This window comes from Haliotis rufescens, unplaced genomic scaffold (genome assembly GCF_023055435.1).
Source record: "Haliotis rufescens isolate VD_foot unplaced genomic scaffold, xgHalRufe1.0.p SCAF_4, whole genome shotgun sequence".
Classification (NCBI taxonomy): domain Eukaryota; kingdom Metazoa; phylum Mollusca; class Gastropoda; order Lepetellida; family Haliotidae; genus Haliotis; species Haliotis rufescens.
The window spans coordinates 64937261-64954571 of NW_025964112.1; the positions used below are offsets into that span (position 1 = coordinate 64937261).

At 41.0% G+C, this 17311-nt stretch overlaps 1 protein-coding gene across 3 annotated transcripts in view; it reads right to left on the reverse strand.

Moving 5' to 3' along the window:
• The window catches only part of LOC124152914 (aquaporin AQPAe.a-like), a 57461-nt gene that overhangs the window by 15750 nt on the left and 24400 nt on the right, over window positions 1-17311 (reverse strand). For 2 of the 3 annotated variants that reach the window (XM_046525999.2, XM_048381892.1), the window contains exons 2-3: window positions 3502-3688; window positions 2773-3297 (exon numbers count right to left, since the gene is read on the reverse strand). In XM_046525999.2, coding sequence (XP_046381955.1) covers window positions 2773-3101 — 329 coding nt within the window. In that variant the 5' untranslated portion in view covers window positions 3102-3297; window positions 3502-3688. Of the gene's footprint in view, window positions 1-2772; window positions 3298-3501; window positions 3689-4240; window positions 4385-17311 lie in introns of those variants that run through there. The other variant, XM_048381891.1, reaches the window with a different exon arrangement.

Here is a 17311-nt window from a genome sequence, read left to right on the forward strand (position 1 = left end):
CCTTAATGCCGAGCGCCAGACAGGGTAACAACAAGTACAATCTTTTAACGTCTTTTTGTATGACGCGGCCCGGGATCGAACCCTGGACCTTCCGCTCTCCGGGCGGACGCTCTACCACAAGACCACGGAGGCGGTCACGAAGGAACAGAGCGCTGTGTAGGTAGGTGTTGCTACCACCATTTGATAGGGATGTATAAGCACATGCTATCACAGAGTCGGAATCGTACAATCGAGATATATTATTTTCAGAATTACGGAAAGCGTCTTGTCGCCGTTATTTACAAGAGTTATAGAGAGTCTTTCACAGACGAGCAAACGTGGGCTCATATCATTCCTGACACAAGACACTTGTGTCCTCCTTTCAACGATAGCAACGGCAATTGATCGCAGATCACACTTCGGCAACACCCGGCACGATCTATTCATTCTTTACAAGAACTGTCTCTTAGGGCCTTTGGAACAGGATTATCTGTGGATCTCCACTGCTTGTCACGTTCTTCGTATGGCCTCGTCATGGGTCAACAATAGCAAGTCAATGGACTTGCGGGGACTGTTGATGTTTACGTTTAGATTCGTATAGGTTAATATGATAACATAGGTGCATTCAGCTCCATTAGTGTATTTGAAAAAGAATGTAAATTTTCAGCCCCAACCATGGCTCATACAGTCTCATGGATTTCCCATCTTTAACTTTTTGAAAAAAATAAGGACAGACAACCCCTTAGATGTGGAATTTGTGAAATGTTCCTTGAATGCTCTCAATCTCTAAATTGTTTCATAAATATAATGGACCATATGTATCAGAGAATAACTTACACGATACGGAAACATTGGGGATTTGGTCCTCAGAAACCTATGCTGGTCGTAAGAGGCGTCTTAATGGATTGGGTGGTCAGGCTTGGTGGATTGGTTGATAGCATGTAAACATGCTCCTGCGACGTGGATCCTTGCTCATAATATCAATCACTGCATTGTCTGGTCCAGACTCTGTCATTAGGTACTTTGGATTACTGATAATCTATCGCAGGTGAATCGGCTGATGACTTCTGTCATTTCCGTCATTTCGAGTTTCGGTCAGTCTATACTTTATCTTAGCCATTTCAGGAAGGCAGGCTACGTTGTCGTGTTGTCAGGTCATAAGCAATGGGTGACGTCGTTCACTCAAACATACCAACGCCTACCCCTACCCTACACATCCAAATCGCCATCCCTGCCACCACCGATCGCATCACATTAACATCTCAAACGCTATCCTCCCAACGCCCCAATTCTCACACACTAAACCCAAAGTACAAAGTTCATTTTGTTTCTCAACCATATTGATCAGTGTGAAACTTAACGCCTGATCCTACTTAAATCTCATAAGGCAATGCTGTGGCAAATACATGTATGATGCTTGATGGGTTTGTTTCAATGAAAACCTCTAAACGTTGCTCACTGTACACATCAACAATTAATTACATAAACTATAAACACTGCAAAAAATAATTTTCAAATGTATTTACATATACCGGACACACAGCACTCGTAATAACAATCTCTCCAATACGACATCTCGACAACATGTCACGCATAATGTAACAACTACCAGTTACTCTAACATGTCCTGACAATAACAGCTCCTGCATAATTATCTCGATAACCACCCCTCAAGTCGCATATCTTAACAACATGCCCTAAATCATGTATGTCTCAACAACCCCTCAAATATTCATATCCGTCTCCGTGGCCCGGAGATGATAAAAGATGGTACTTGTTGTTACCCTGTCTGACGCTCGGCATTGAGGGGATAAAACAAGGACTGTTCGGCTCGGAGTATACTGTGTCTGACTGGGGTATTCATGTTAAACTGCGGAAAGGCATCTCAGTGGGCTAGCACAATGAATCACACACACACACACACACACACACACACACACACACACACGCGCGCGCGCGCACACACACACACACACACATACACACACTTTGGTTATTATATAAGTGCAAAAATCTTGGACGCGACGTTAAACCCCATTACACCTCACCTCACTTCAAATATTCATATCCCGACAAACCACCAAACATGTATATCTCGACAAAGAAATCTTAAACTATAAACATATATGTCCCTACAACCAACAAACCAACCCCTCAGAGTCACATATCGCAACAACTCCGCGAACCATGCATATCTCGACAAAACACCGAATACGTATGTCCCAAAATAAGCGCTCAAGCACGCAAGTCTCTACAATAACCATTCAAACCGAATGTCTCGACAACAACGATCCCTTCCTGTGTGGCAATGAAGGAAACAGCGTACCCTATTTAATGTACGACCTTATTCTTCTCTCTGAAAACAGACCCGCCTCTCGTCGTAATATCGTGTTTCACGGTACAGAACATCAACATGGACAAGCTTGACTGCTGCACATATTTTTATCACTTACTGAGTGTACGAGTTTAGTTTCATGGCGCTTTGAACCATGGTCAGATTATGTCTCAGCGACTCGGCGTTAATGCGTTTGGTAACATTCAATTTGTCGAACTTGGTCGTTTTGGTGAAACCACACGAACCAAAGGTACGGGTACGGTTCAGACAAACCAAAGAGGATTCGAACTAGCGATCAGCGGTTCTCAGAGACGCAAATCTACACGGCGATTTGTGACTTCCTAGTCCACTGGGCAAGCAGTTTACAGTATGATACAATGCATCTACATATTGCACGGACCCAGTTATAGCGTCTCTCGGCAGAAAGGAAAATACCGTAACAGTATTATTATACTCACCGTGCGAAGCTTATTTCTCTTGTGACGGCGAATGCGAGGCTGAGAGCGGGGTTGACGTGGGCACCGCTGACGTTGGCGAGGGCAGAGATGATGACGGCGATGAAGAATCCTGCAGTGAGGATGTTATGCACGCTGCTGTGCCCATGTGTTCCCTCCACATGAAGACCAGCTCCTACACCGAAAACAATCAGCAAGAAACAGCCAAGAAACTCTGCGAACACAGCACGCCAAAACAATGGCTTTTTCAAGTCATCGACTTCTTCCGCCATAATCTTTTTCAAGGCACTACCGATTCCTGACTGTGATTCAGTTCGGTTGTTCAGCGACATTGGAGCATGTCAGTGTCAGGTTCAGAGTTTGATGTTACACTTGATGTTACTCTTGATGTTTAAACTTGATGTTACACTTGTCTATGACCAGTTCCCCCGAAGCACGTGTACCCTTCTAGCGTCTGTCACTCTGTGTCGGTCCGGCCAATTGTAACTGTGCAGTGGTGACACGGTCATGAAACCTCTTTTCAAATACCTGAAAAACATAGGTCTAGTCTACGAGCTATAAAGGGGTGAAATCGGGACTAGTCCATTGCCCACAGAAAGGTACATGCCTATCTTATTTGTTAACTATATACAGTGTGAAAATCTAACACCCTATTGGACGGTTTATGTATGAATAAACATCAGTAGTAACGATATATTGCATAACGTCCACCACCTAACTTGTTGGACCTACCTGGTTCAGCTCTGCCAATCAGATTAACGCCGTCAGTTCTGCCTGACTGCCGCTCTGCTTGTTATGTGGGGACCAGCTACAAACGCTGGGAGGCGCCGGGGAGAGACAGACAGATGATCGCACTGGTGAAGGACGAGATCTCCACAGTGTTCAACAGTCCCAAGCCAACCTGTCCGTTTGGTTTTACCTACATCGCCACAGAGATGTATACATGTAATACCTACCTACATGTATACTTCTTTGCATATGTGTACTTATATACATGTACCTGTGAGCGTCCATGTACATCCCTTATATATATATATATATATATATATATATATATATATATATATATATATATATATACACCTGCAGCTACTTGTATGTATACATGTATATCCACCGTAATGTGTACATGCTATATACTCGCATACCCACCTCTATGTACGTGTACCTCCATATACCAACCTATGTGTACACGTGTACATGCCTACTCCAAGTGCACCTGTACACACCTACTTGAGTGTGCACCTGTATATGCCCACCCGTGTATACTCGAACCTACCTTTTATTACACCTGTAATTAACAACCCTTAAAGTACCTTCATATACCAACTTGTACCTTTATGCATACGTGTATATCATTAACCCCTTTGTACCTGTGCGTAGTTACATATACCTGTGTATACATATGTGTACGTTTATCACTGACTGTATAAACACATATCTACCTGTGTAGTTACCTGCATATACTTACCTTAATGTGTACCGCATCTACTTGTATGTGTGGATATGTATACATATATACATCCAGTATATGTTTCTGTTCTAATTCACTGGACACTACTCAGAATCGCTGCGGCTGGTTCACTTCACTTCAGAATTCACCCGTGCCCCACCCTGCCAAGTGCTTGTTGATCAAATGAAACACCGAGATCGGTCTGACATGAATCAGACTGGTGGCGACAATTAGCCTGAAGCTGATGACAGTATTGATCTCCGGCAACATGTGGTCTGGCTACAATGTTGTCGCTAAGCGTTGCCTGTATGCCTGCCGTAAAAGGCGACTATGCTTGTCGTAAGTGGCGACTAACGGGATCGAATGGTCAGGCTCGCTGACTTGGACGATGCATGTCATTGATCCCAATTGCGAGGACCGATGCTCATTATGTCGATTACTGGATTGTCTGGTCCAGACTCGATTATTTACTACCGACGTCATATAGCTGGAATATTGCTGAGTGCGGCGTTAAACAACATACACACAAACAAACCAACAACGCACCGCTTCCCGAATTTACGTCATCAGGTAAGGGGACTGCCTGAAATGCCATACGAAGTATAGATTCATAGGAATAAGGACGTATTGTACGCACTGATTGTACAGAGTAGGTGTTTTCCATTTTAGTAAAACCCCACAAGCAGATGCATGAGACTAACAGACCTAAAACATAATCAAGGCGAACCGGGATTCGAACCCAGGACTATAGGTTTCAGGGACTCAACTCCAAACAGCGGATAACGATTCCTCAGACGCCGCTTTGGGCAGCGATTAATAGTGCTAGCCCACTGAGATACCATACCGCTGTTTGATATGTATACCCAACTCAGATACAGTATAACTGTATACTGACTCCGAGCCGACCAGTCATTGTTTTATCCCTTAAGAGCGCCAGACAGGGAAACAACAAGTACCTTCCTTTAACGTATTTTGGTATGGCGCGGCCGGGGATCAAACCCCCGACCTTCCGTCCTCCGGGCGGACGCGGTCAAGTAGCGTATGTGTGTTTGCATATGTTGGTCTACTAATGACAGTACGCTTCAAATGCACATGTTATATTCTTGTCATCAGTAATAACACCATAGCTCACGCCACACTCTTCAGTAACGCTATAGTAATTTCATCGGCAATAACGTCATATCGCTGGCCGTGTCATGTCATGAGTAATAACGTTGTCTTACGCCATACTCCAGTCAGCAGTAAAAACGTCTTATCACAGCCAAGACTCTCTTCATCGGCAAAAACGCCACACCTCGGATGAGACTTAAAAGTACATAAAATATTTAGCACACTTACCAGCACATACAAAAAATAATTTCATCGCAACGGTTAGCTACATGTATTGCATACCTAATACAAGTGTTTAATTGTTCACGTGGGGCTAATTATAACACTCGCTCACCTACACACTCAATCATGTCAATACATGAATCGTGACAATTGTGTACTCGCATGGAGTAACTTTTTTGCTTCAATGTTCCCCTCTGAATGACAACTTGCAATTATTTGATTTATTTGCCGTAACTGTGACGTAAATACAGAAGTGAGATGATAGTGTTGTAGAGAGTGTACTCGCTTCTCAACAGCCCGTGTTTGTATCCCCTCCACTCACACGGGACGGGGGGGGGGGGGGGGGGGGGGGAGAGGTGGGGGGGATTGGGGGGAGGGGGGAGTAGGAAGGTCATATCAACCTGCACCTGATGACTGGTATTGGACCACAACCAAAGCTGAATAAGCCTTTAGTAAATCTGTTGTTTTTTTCTGAATATTGACATGACTGCGATATTTGACAATAAATTACCCCTTTAAGTGACTAGTCTGTACGTTGCGAGGCAATGACTCCGGCTGTAGTCACCTCATGGTACTAGTTTCACGTTGACGGCCGAGAAAACTTAAGCGCCGCACTGACATTCAGAGTATATTTTTTTAGTTTTAATAAAATACTTCATATTCTTTGTTGCCTGAGGTTTCAAAATGAAATCAGACATTTTGCAATGTCGAGAAACGTGATTCAAGAGTTATAATGGTAACATTCGATATCGGTTGTTAACTTATAGACGAGTTAGATTATCTACATTATTATTCATGTCATGCCTGTTTTATAAAATATTTTTTGTTTCATAATGCAATGAATATTTAGGTATAGTAGTTACACCCAGACTAGTTTGGACAAAAGCACAGTCCTGCCTTGCATCACAAGCAAATAAAGCCTTAATGGCAATATACAGATATCAAAAGAGAGTAGGTGATATTAATTGTACTGATCTTTTCAGGATTTTTGATGCAATGGTTACACCAATATTGTGCTATGGGTCAGAAATCTTGGGAACAACATATTGTAAAACTACTGAAAATGTTCAGATGATAATGTGCAAATATTTCCTGAAAGTTGGTAAAAGTACATGCAATAGTATGGTACTGGGTGAATGTGGTAGAGCTCCACTTCAGCTGACATACATGTCACGGGCAGTTAAGTGCTGGTGTAGACTTATCACTCTATATAGAAATAGGCTACCTCATCAATGTTATTTAATGTTAAAGTCTCTTGATGATGCTGGCAGAGGCACATGGGCTACACATATCAAACATATTCTATTTCAATTTGGGTTTTGGTTTTGTATGGATTAGCCAGGATGTTGGAAATATTAACATTTTTATCAGATTATTTAAAATAAGACTTCTTGATAAGTTTAAACAAAACTGATATTCTACACTACACTCTTCTCATAAATGTGGTAACTATGTGTTATATAAGACACTTTTACATGTGGAAACGTACTTATGCATTGCTCTTCCTTTACATTTGAGATTCTATTTCACAAGATTTGTAGTGGAAATTTTAGACTTATGACAGAAACAGGAAGATACACTAACATACCACACCATTTAAGACTATGCCCTCATTGTAGGCTAAATGACAAAATGTACTTAGAAGACGAGATTCATGTTTTACTTGTATGTGATGCATATACCTATATTAGAAAAAAGTATATCAGTAAATACATCAGAAATGACAGTGCAGTAAACATATTCATAAATATTATGAACACTCAAAATACACAAACAATAAGTGATCTCTGTTTATACCTATTCAATGTGAAAAAAATAAGAAATACGTTCAATACCACTTAACATAGTTACCTATTTTCCAAGAATGCTACATACGGTATGTGTGTATATATATGTATGTATGTATGTATGTATATGCGTGTGTGTGTGTATGTGTATGTGTGTATGGAGGAAAATAGCGCTAAGAAATGAAACCTTTATATGTCTGTATTTTGGGCCACTGGCCTCTATACTGAATAAAACTTGTCTTGAATAGCCAAGTCTAGCTTTGTTGTAAAGGTAAGTGCTGATATTGGGTCGTGTCTGTCGGGGATGTTATTGGTATTTGGTGTATGAGTCAAGGTACATTAGAGACACACCTAGAAGATGTTTAGAAGCATGTTTAGTACCACATGTTGCAACCGAACACAGTACAGACACCTCCGTTACGACATGATTATACCAACATTTACCAAATCCACAATATTGCTCAAATGTCATTCCCCTGGCGGTTTATCTCTTAATTCCTGTTCCAAAACAGGCAGTTTTACCGAATACATTCAAATTATTTTAAGTCCTACGTAATATGACGTATCCAACAACTGCTTCACAACCCTGCCTGTGGCTGCCCTTTTACAACGGTTTAAATACAATAGTGGTGTCACTTAGGGCGAATAGTCAAGTAGGCCTTAAGTCTATTATTGTGGGACAGTGTTTTCTTGTACCGTATGGCCTTCGGTCATGACACAACAGTAGGCACATTCTGTGGAGTTGATGTATGAATACCGGTGTGGAACTGGATACGTAGATGAGGTATTTCAATCGAAAATATTCATCCTTGATAAACGACCGGGGCGAGTTGATATAGAGAGTCGTGGGGTTACCATCATAAATGGTGTATCATATGGTCTATCAAGTAATGTGTATGACGTATCACATGATGTGTGTATGGTTTTTCATATTTTATGTGTACGGTGTGTGTTCGGTGTGTCAGATGGTGTGTGTATGGTGTTTTACATGTTTTGTGTTCGGTGCGTGTATGGTGTATCAGATGGTGTGTGTACTGTGTATCGGATGGTGTATGTATAGTGTGTCAGATGGTGTGTGTATGGTGTTTTACATGTTTTGTGTGCGGAGCGTGTATGGTGTATCAAAAGTTTTTTTTTTGTATTGTGTATCGGATGGTGTATGTATGGTGTATCAGATGGTGTGTGTACTGTGTATCGGATGGTATGTGTAATGTGTACCAGATGGTGTGTGTATGGTGTTTCACATGTTTTGTGTACGGTGCGTGTATGGTGTATCAGATGGTGTGTTACACGTTTTATGTACGGTGCGTGTATGGTGTATCAGATGGTGTGTGTAATGTGTATCGGATGGTGTGTGTAATGTGTATCGGATGGTGTATGTATGGTGTATCAGATGATGTGTGTAAGGTGTTTTACATGTTTTATGTACGGTGCGTGTATGGTGTATCAGATGGTGTGTGTACTGTGCATCGGATGGTGTATGTATGGTGTACCAGATGGTGTGTGTAAGGTGTGTTACACGTTTTATGTACGGTGCGTGTATTGTGTATCAGATTGTGTGTGTACTGTGTATCGGATGGTGTATGTATGGTGTGTGTATGGTGTTTTACATGTTTTATGTACGTAGCGTGTATGGTGTATCAGATGGTGTGTGTACTGTGTATCGGATGATGTATGTATGGTGTGTCAGATCGTGTGTGTGTGTATGTATGGCGTTTCACATGTTTTGTGTACGGTGAGTGTATGGTGTATCAGATTGTGTGTGTACTGTGTATCGGATGGTGTATCAGATGGTGTGTGTATGGTGTTTTACATGTTTTATGTACGGTGCGTGTATGGTGTATCAGATGGTGTGTGTAATGTGTATCGGATGGTGTATGTATGGTGTATCAGATGGTGTGTATGCATGGCGTTTCACATGTTTTGTGTACGGTGTGTGTATGGTGTATCAGATGGTGTGTTACACGTTTTATGTACGGTGCGTGTGTGGTGTATCAGATGGTGTGTGTACTGTGTATCAGATGGTGTATGTATCGTCTATCAGATCATGTGTGTATGGTGTTTTACATGTTTTGTGTTCGGTGCGTGTATAGTGTATCAGATGGTGCGTGTATGGTGTATCAGATGGTGTGTGTACTGTGTATCGGATGGTGTATGTATGGTGTATCAGATGGTGTGTGTATGGTGTTTTACATGTTTTGTGTACGGTGTGTGTGTGGTGTATCAGATGGTGTGTGTATGGTGCTTTACATGTTTTGTGTACGGTGTGTGTGTGGTGTATCAGATGGTGTGTGTACTGTGTATCAGATGGTCTGTGTATGGTGTTTTACATGTTTTGTGTACGGTGTGTGTGTGGTGTATCAGATGGTGTGTGTATGGTGCTTTACATGTTTTGTGTACGGTGTGTGTATGGTGTATCAGATGGTGTGTGTACTGTGTATCAGATGGTGTATGTATGGTGTATCAGATGGTGTATGTATGGTGTTTTACATGTTTTGTGTACGGTGTGTGTGTGGTGTATCAGATGGTGTGTGTATGGTGCTTTACATGTTTTGTGTACGGTGTGTGTGTGGTGTATCAGATGGTGTGTGTGGTGTATCAGATGGTGTGTGTATGGTGTTTTACATGTTTTGTGTACGGTGTGTGTGTGGTGTATCAGATGGTGTGTATATGGTGCTTTACATGTTTTGTGTACGTTGTGTGTATGGTGTATCAGATGGTGTGTGTACTGTGTATCAGATGTTGTATGTATGGTGTATCAGATCGTGTGTGTATGGTGTTTTACATGTTTTGTTTTCGGTGCGTGTATAGTGTATCAGATGGTGTGTGTATGGTGTATCAGATGGTGTGTGTATGGTGTTTTACATGTTTTGTGTTCGGTGTGTGTATGGTGTATCAGATGGTGTGTGTACTGTGTATCGGATGGTGTATCAGATGGTGTGTGTATGGTGTTTTACATGTTTATGTACGGTGCGTGTATGGTGTATCAGATGGTGTGTGTATGGTGCTTTACATGTTTTGTGTACGGTGTGTGTGTGGTGTATCAGATGGTGTGTGTACTGTGTATCAGATGGTGTGTGTATGGTGTTTTACATGTTTTGTGTACGGTGTGTGTGTGGTGTATCAGATGGTGTGTGTATGGTGCTTTACATGTTTTGTGTACGGTGTGTGTATGGTGTATCAGATGGTGTGTGTACTGTGTATCAGATGGTGTATGTATGGTGTATCAGATGGTGTGTGTATGGTGTTTTACATGTTTTGTGTACGGTGTGTGTGTGGTGTATCAGATGGTGTGTGTATGGTGCTTTACATGTTTTGTGTACGTTGTGTGTATGGTGTATCAGATGGTGTGTGTACTGTGTATCAGATGGTGTATGTATGGTGTATCAGATCGTGTGTGTATGGTGTTTTACATGTTTTGTGTTCGGTGCGTGTATAGTGTATCAGATGGTGTGTGTATGGTGTATCAGATGGTGTGTGTATGGTGTTTTACATGTTTTGTGTTCGGTGCGTGTATAATGTATCAGATGGTGTGTGTACTGTGTATCGGATGGTGTATCAGATGGTGTCTCAGATGGTGTGTGTATGGTGTATCGGATGGTGTGTGTAATGTGTATCGGATGGTGTATGTATGGTATACCAGATGGTGTGTGTACTGTGTATCAGATGGTGAGTGTAATGTGTACCAGATTGTGTGTGTATGGTGTTTTACGTGTTTTGTGTACGTAGCGTGTATGGTGTATCAGATGGTGTGTGTACTGTGTATCGTATAGTGTGTGTATGGTTATCAGATTGTGTGTGTATAGTGTATCGGATGGTGTGTGTATGGTGTATCGGATGGTGTGCGTATAGTGTATGGGATGGCGTGTGTATTGCGTATCAGATGGTGTTTGTATAGTGTATCGGATGGTGTGTGTATAGTGTTTTACATGTTTTGTGTTCGGTGCGTGTATGGTGTATCAGATGGTGTGTGTACGGTGTATCGGATGGTGTATGTATGGTGTACCAGATGGTGTGTGTACTGTGTACCGGATGGTGAGTGAAATGTGTACCAGATGGTGTGTGTACGGTGTATCGGATGATGTGTGTATAGTGTATCGGATGGTGTGTGTACGGTGTATCAGATGGTGTGTGTACGGTGTATCGGATGGTGTGTGTATAAGCGTTTTGGGTGGTGTGTACGGTGTATCGGATGATGTGTGTATAGTGTATCGGATGGTGTGTGTACGGTGTATCGGATGGTGTGTTTATAGTGCATCGGATGGTGTGTGTACGGTGTATCAGATGGTGTGTGTATAGTGTATCGGATGGTGTGTGTATAGTGTATCGGATGGTGTGTGTACGGTGTATCGGACCGTGTGTGTATAGTGTATCGGATGGTGTGTGTACGGTGTATCAGATGGTGTGTGTATAGTATATCGGATGATGTGTGTATAGTGTATGGGATGGTGTGTGTATAGTGTATCGGATGGTGTGTGTACGATGTATCAGATGGTGTGTGTATAGTGTATCGGATGGTGTGTGTATAGTGTATGGGATGGTGTGTGTATAGTGTATCGGATGGTGTGTGTACGGTGTATCAGATGGTGTGTGTATAGTGTATCGGATGGTGTGTGTATAGTGTATCGGATGGTGTGTGTACGGTGTATCGGATCGTGTGTGTATAGTGTATCGGATGGTGTGTGTACGGTGTATCAGATGGTGTGTGTATAGTATATCGGATGATGTGTGTATAGTGTATGGGATGGTGTGTGTATAGTGTATCGGATGGTGTGTGTACGATGTATCAGATGGTGTGTGTATAGTGAATTGGATGGTGTGTGTACGGTGTATCAGATGGTGTGTGTATAGTGTATCGGATGGTGTGTGTATAGTGTATCGGATGGTGTGTGTATGGTATATCAAAAAGTGTGTGTATAGTGTATCGGATGGTGTGTGTACGGTGTATCAGATGATGTGTGTATGGTATATCGGAAAGTGTGTGTATAGTGTATCGGATGGTGTGTGTATAGTGTATCGGATGGTGTGTGTACGGTGTATCAGATGGTGTGTGTACGGTGTATCAGATGGTGTGTGTATGGTATATCAGAAAGTGTGTGTATAGTGTATCGGATGGTGTGTGTATAATGTATCGGATGGTGTATGTACGGTGCATCGGATGGTGTGTGTACGATGTATCGGATGGTGTGTGTACAATATATCGGGTGGTGTGTACATGATTATCAAATGATGTGTTTATGTTGTATCGGATGGTGTGTGTAGAGTGTATCAGAAAGTGTGTGTACGGTGTATCAGAAGTTGCGTATATATGCAACTAAAAAGCTTAAGTACCCCTAGATTCTTTCATATTACTATAATGGATCTATCATGCCATGAAATACTAACCTTCGAAAGATTCGGGCGGTCCGAAAATTTGTTTAATAGTTTATAATCACTGGGTGTTTGCATGGTGTGTCACAACAAAAATACCAACGGTACTTGGCATGTCACGTTGTGTAAAACATTATGTATTATATCTCTTCGTATGTGGTGTGTGTGTAAAACATTATATATTATATCTCTTCTTATGTGGTATGTGTGTAAAACATTATGTATTATATCTCTTCGTATGTGGTGTGTGTGTAAAACATTATGTATTATATCTCTTCGTATGTGGTGTGTGTGTAAAACATTATATATTATATCTCTTCTTATGTGGTATGTGTGTAAAACATTATGTATTATATCTCTTCGTATGTGGTATGTGTGTAAAACATTATGTATTATATCTCTTCGTATGTGGTATGTGTGTAAAACATTATGTATTATATCTCTTCGTATGTGGTGTGTGTGTAAAACATTATGTATTATATCTCTTCGTATGTGGTGTGTATGTAAAACATTATGTATTATATCTCTTCGTATGTGGTATGTGTGTAAAACATTATGTATTATATCTCTTCGTATGTGGTATGTCATGTAGCAAGTTATAGCGTGTCAAATAATTCGGTGTAAAATGTACACAAGAGTGTGTCAGAGATTTAAAGAAACAAATGTTGTCACTCGATGAAACTCACCATTGTCCAACAATGGCGGGTGCTGGTTATTGCTGGTATGTAATATATACACTAACGGAGGTCAACAACGCGGTCAGTTGATATCAGGTATTCACAAGGCCGGAGATGAAACAAATGTCAGTCAGGGTGTGTAAATACCGCCAAGTTGAATGCCCTGCGTAGCAAGGTATTGTTTGCCGTGTTCAGGACTGTTAGTCCAGCAGAAGAGGTGCTTCTGTCTGACGAGGTAGTGAGACCGAGTTAATATTCACCTGCCAGGATTTGTTTAAAAGTACTGATATATATGAACACTTTCGTGTATCACTGTATGAATGTGTGTATACCCTACTCTCACTTGTCAACAGGCATGGGCATTTAAAAGTGACTGAAACGTTCGTACAATCACAGATGTAATTGCTTTGTTTGTTTTCGTTGCTGTTTAACGCCCCACTCAGCAATATTCCAGCTATATGGCGGCGGTCTGTAAATAATCGAGTCTGGACCAGACAATCCAGTAACTGATATCATGAGCATCGACCCTCGAAATTGGGATACGATGACATGCATCGACCAAGTCAGCGAGCCTGACCACCCGATCCCGTTAGTCGCCTCTTACGACAAGTACAGTCGCCTCTATCGCAAGATTGCAACTGTTAAATCATTGTTACCTCCGTTGTGGTCGAGAGTTTAAAAGGACAACATACTTGATAGTGTTTAAACATAAAAATGATGACATGCTTATTTCGAAGGTGTTCGGGACCAAATAGTCATCTTTTATGGTACTTTTTGTATTATAAGTAAACATTTATGCTTACAGAGGTCGGGAAAATCGTTGTATTGATCTCTATCAGTTGCTATCTTATGAGAGTGAGAAAAGAATAAGCTATGTTTGAGAGCAGTATAAGCGGTGTATAGAGAGCAGTATAAGCAGTGAATAGAGCAGTTTAAGAAGAGTATAGAGAGCATGCAGTATGAGCAGTGTATAGAGAGCAGTATCAGCAGTGTATAAAGAGCAGTATAAGAAGTGTATAGACATCATTATAAGCAGTGTATAGAGATCAGTATAAGCAGAGTATAAGAGAGCAGTATAAGCAGTGAATAGAGCAGTTTAGGCAGAGTATAGAGAGCATGCAGTATAAGCAGTGAATAGAGAGCAGTATAAGCAGTGTATAAAGAGCAGTATAAGAAGTGTATAGACATCAGTATAAGCAGTGTATAGAGAGCAGTATAAGCAGTGTATAGAGAGCATGCATTATAAGCAGTGTATAGAGAGCAGTATAAGCAGTGTATAAAGAGCAGTATAAGAAGTGTATAGACATCAGTATAAGCAGAGTATAGAGAGCAGTATAAGAAGTGTATAGACATCAGTATAAGCAGTGTATAGAGATCAGTATAAGCAGAGTATAGAGAGCAGTATAAGCAGTGAATAGAGCAGTTTAAGCAGAGTATAGAGAGCATGCAGTATAGGCAGTGTATAGAGAGCAGTATAAGCAGTGTATAAAGAGCAGTATAAGAAGTGTATAGACATCAGTATAAGTAGTGTATAGAGAGCAGTATAAGCAGTGTATAGAGAGCATGCATTATAAGTAGTGTATAGAGAGCAGTATAAGCAGTGTATAAAGAGCAGTATAAGAAGTGTATAGACATCAGTATAAGCAGTGTATAGAGATCAGTATTAGCAGAGTATAGAGAGCAGTATAAGCAGTAAATAGAGCAGTTTAAGCAGAGTATAGAGAGTATGCAGTATAAGAAGTGTATAGACATCAGTATAAGCAGTGTATAGACATCAGTATAAGCAGTGTATAGAGAGCAGTATAAGCAGTGTATAGAGAGCAGTATAAGTATAAGCAGTACATAAAGAGCAGTATGGGCAGTCCATAAAGAGCAGTATAAGCAGTATATAAAGATCAGTATAAGCAACGTATAGAGATCAGTATAAGCAGTGCATAAAGAGCAGTATAAGCAGTGCATAAAGAGCAATATGAGTAGTGTATAAAGAGCAGTATCAGCAGTGAATAGAGCAGTATAGGCATTGTATAGAGATCAGTATCAGCAGTGTATAAAGAGCAGTATAAGCAGTGCATAAAGAGCAATATGAGTAGTGTATAAAGAGCAGTATCAGCAGTGACTAGAGCAGTATAGGTAGTGTGTAGAGATCAGTGTATAAAGAGTAGTATATGCAGTATATAGAGAGCAGTATAAGCAGTAGGCTGGCCTAGTGGTTAAGGTGTTCGATCGTCACTCCGAAGACCGAGAATATTCCTAAAAGCGGCGTTAAGCCATAGTCACTCAGTATAAGCAGTTGATAGAGAGAAGGATGAGCTTTGTATATAGAGCAGTATAAGCAGTGTATAGAGAGAAGGAATAGCTTTGTATATAGAGCAGTATAAGCAGTGGATAGAGAGAAGGATGAGCTATGTATATAGAGTAGTATAAGCAGTGTATAGAGAGAAGGATGAGCTATGTATATAGAGCAGTATAAGCAGTGGACAGAGAGAAGGATGAGCTATGTTAATAGAGCAGTATAAGCAGTGTATAGAGAGAAGGATAAGCTATGTATATAGAGCAGTATACGCAGTTGATAAAGGGCAGTACACAAAGAGCGGTACTATCAGAGATGCAACAGCGAATGCCACACTAACCCTAGTTCTGAGAGGTGGACAGCTGCTCGATCGTATTTAAACAGAGCAGCCAAAGATAAAAATGAAATCATATTAATACAACACTCGCAATATATATGTGCGCCCTACTCACACACAGGAGTCCTAAAGAGGGACAGGTCAGCCGAAATTGCTGAGGCAGGAGGCGACCTCTTAAACACTTAAAGCAACAACAACAACAACGATATTAGCAGTGCGCGGTTTTTCATATTGAGTAAGCGAACAGCCCAATGACATATGTCGTAGTATTATTCTCTACTGTATTAAAATACAACTCATGAACACTCCAGCAGATCCGTGTACGACATCACTCACAGTGCCTGTTTCCACGGCCTGGGGAGGGGTGTAGATGTGTTCGTGTCACTGGGGAAACATGTAAGGAGGACTCACTCATCACTGGAGTGGGCATGAGAATTCATACGTTTAGGAAACAAAGCTCGTCGAGTAGGAGAAACACATCGCAATATCTGCAGTAAACTACGGCTATAACGTACTCAAAGGGACTACTAATTTTAGTTCGTTATAACCGTAGTTCGTTCTAAGCGTATATACAGCATAACTACAGCAAATAGCCGGGACCAAAAAGTAAGTTCGTTATATCCGTCAGTTCGTTATAAGCGTGTTCGTTTTAACCGTAGTCTACTGTATTTTATATGATAATGTAAAGTCAATCCTTCGATTTATATTACACCTCTAAATACGACTTGAATATAACAAACACTGTCATTGATAAGGAAGAGCATTAAAGGATGTCAACTTCTTTATTATGAGGAACACAGCGTATATACTTCCTTCGCCAGGTGAATGAATGCTATGAGGCAGAGGGCATATATCTGTACATGTAAGGACAACAAAAGTAATAAGAAAACAAAACGTAACTTAACAACTGAAGCGAACAAATAATAGTTAAGTCACGTTGTGTTCCTCATAATATAGAAGTTGATCTTATAGCTGAGCATGGGTGTAATCAACTCCTGACTGATATTATAGTTAAGTGTGTCTGTACTCGGCTTCGGACTGAAATTATAGTTAAGTGTGTCTGTACTCGGCTCCGGACTGATATTATAGTTAAGTGTGTCTGTACTCGGCTCCGCACTGATATTATAGTTAAGTGTGTCTGTCCACGGCTCCGGACTGATATTATAGTTAAGTGTGTCTGTACTCGGCTTCGGACTGAAATTATAGTTAAGTGTGTCTGTACTCGGCTCCGGACTGATATTATAGTTAAGTGTGTCTGTACTCGGCTCCGGACTGATATTATAGTTAAGTGTGTCT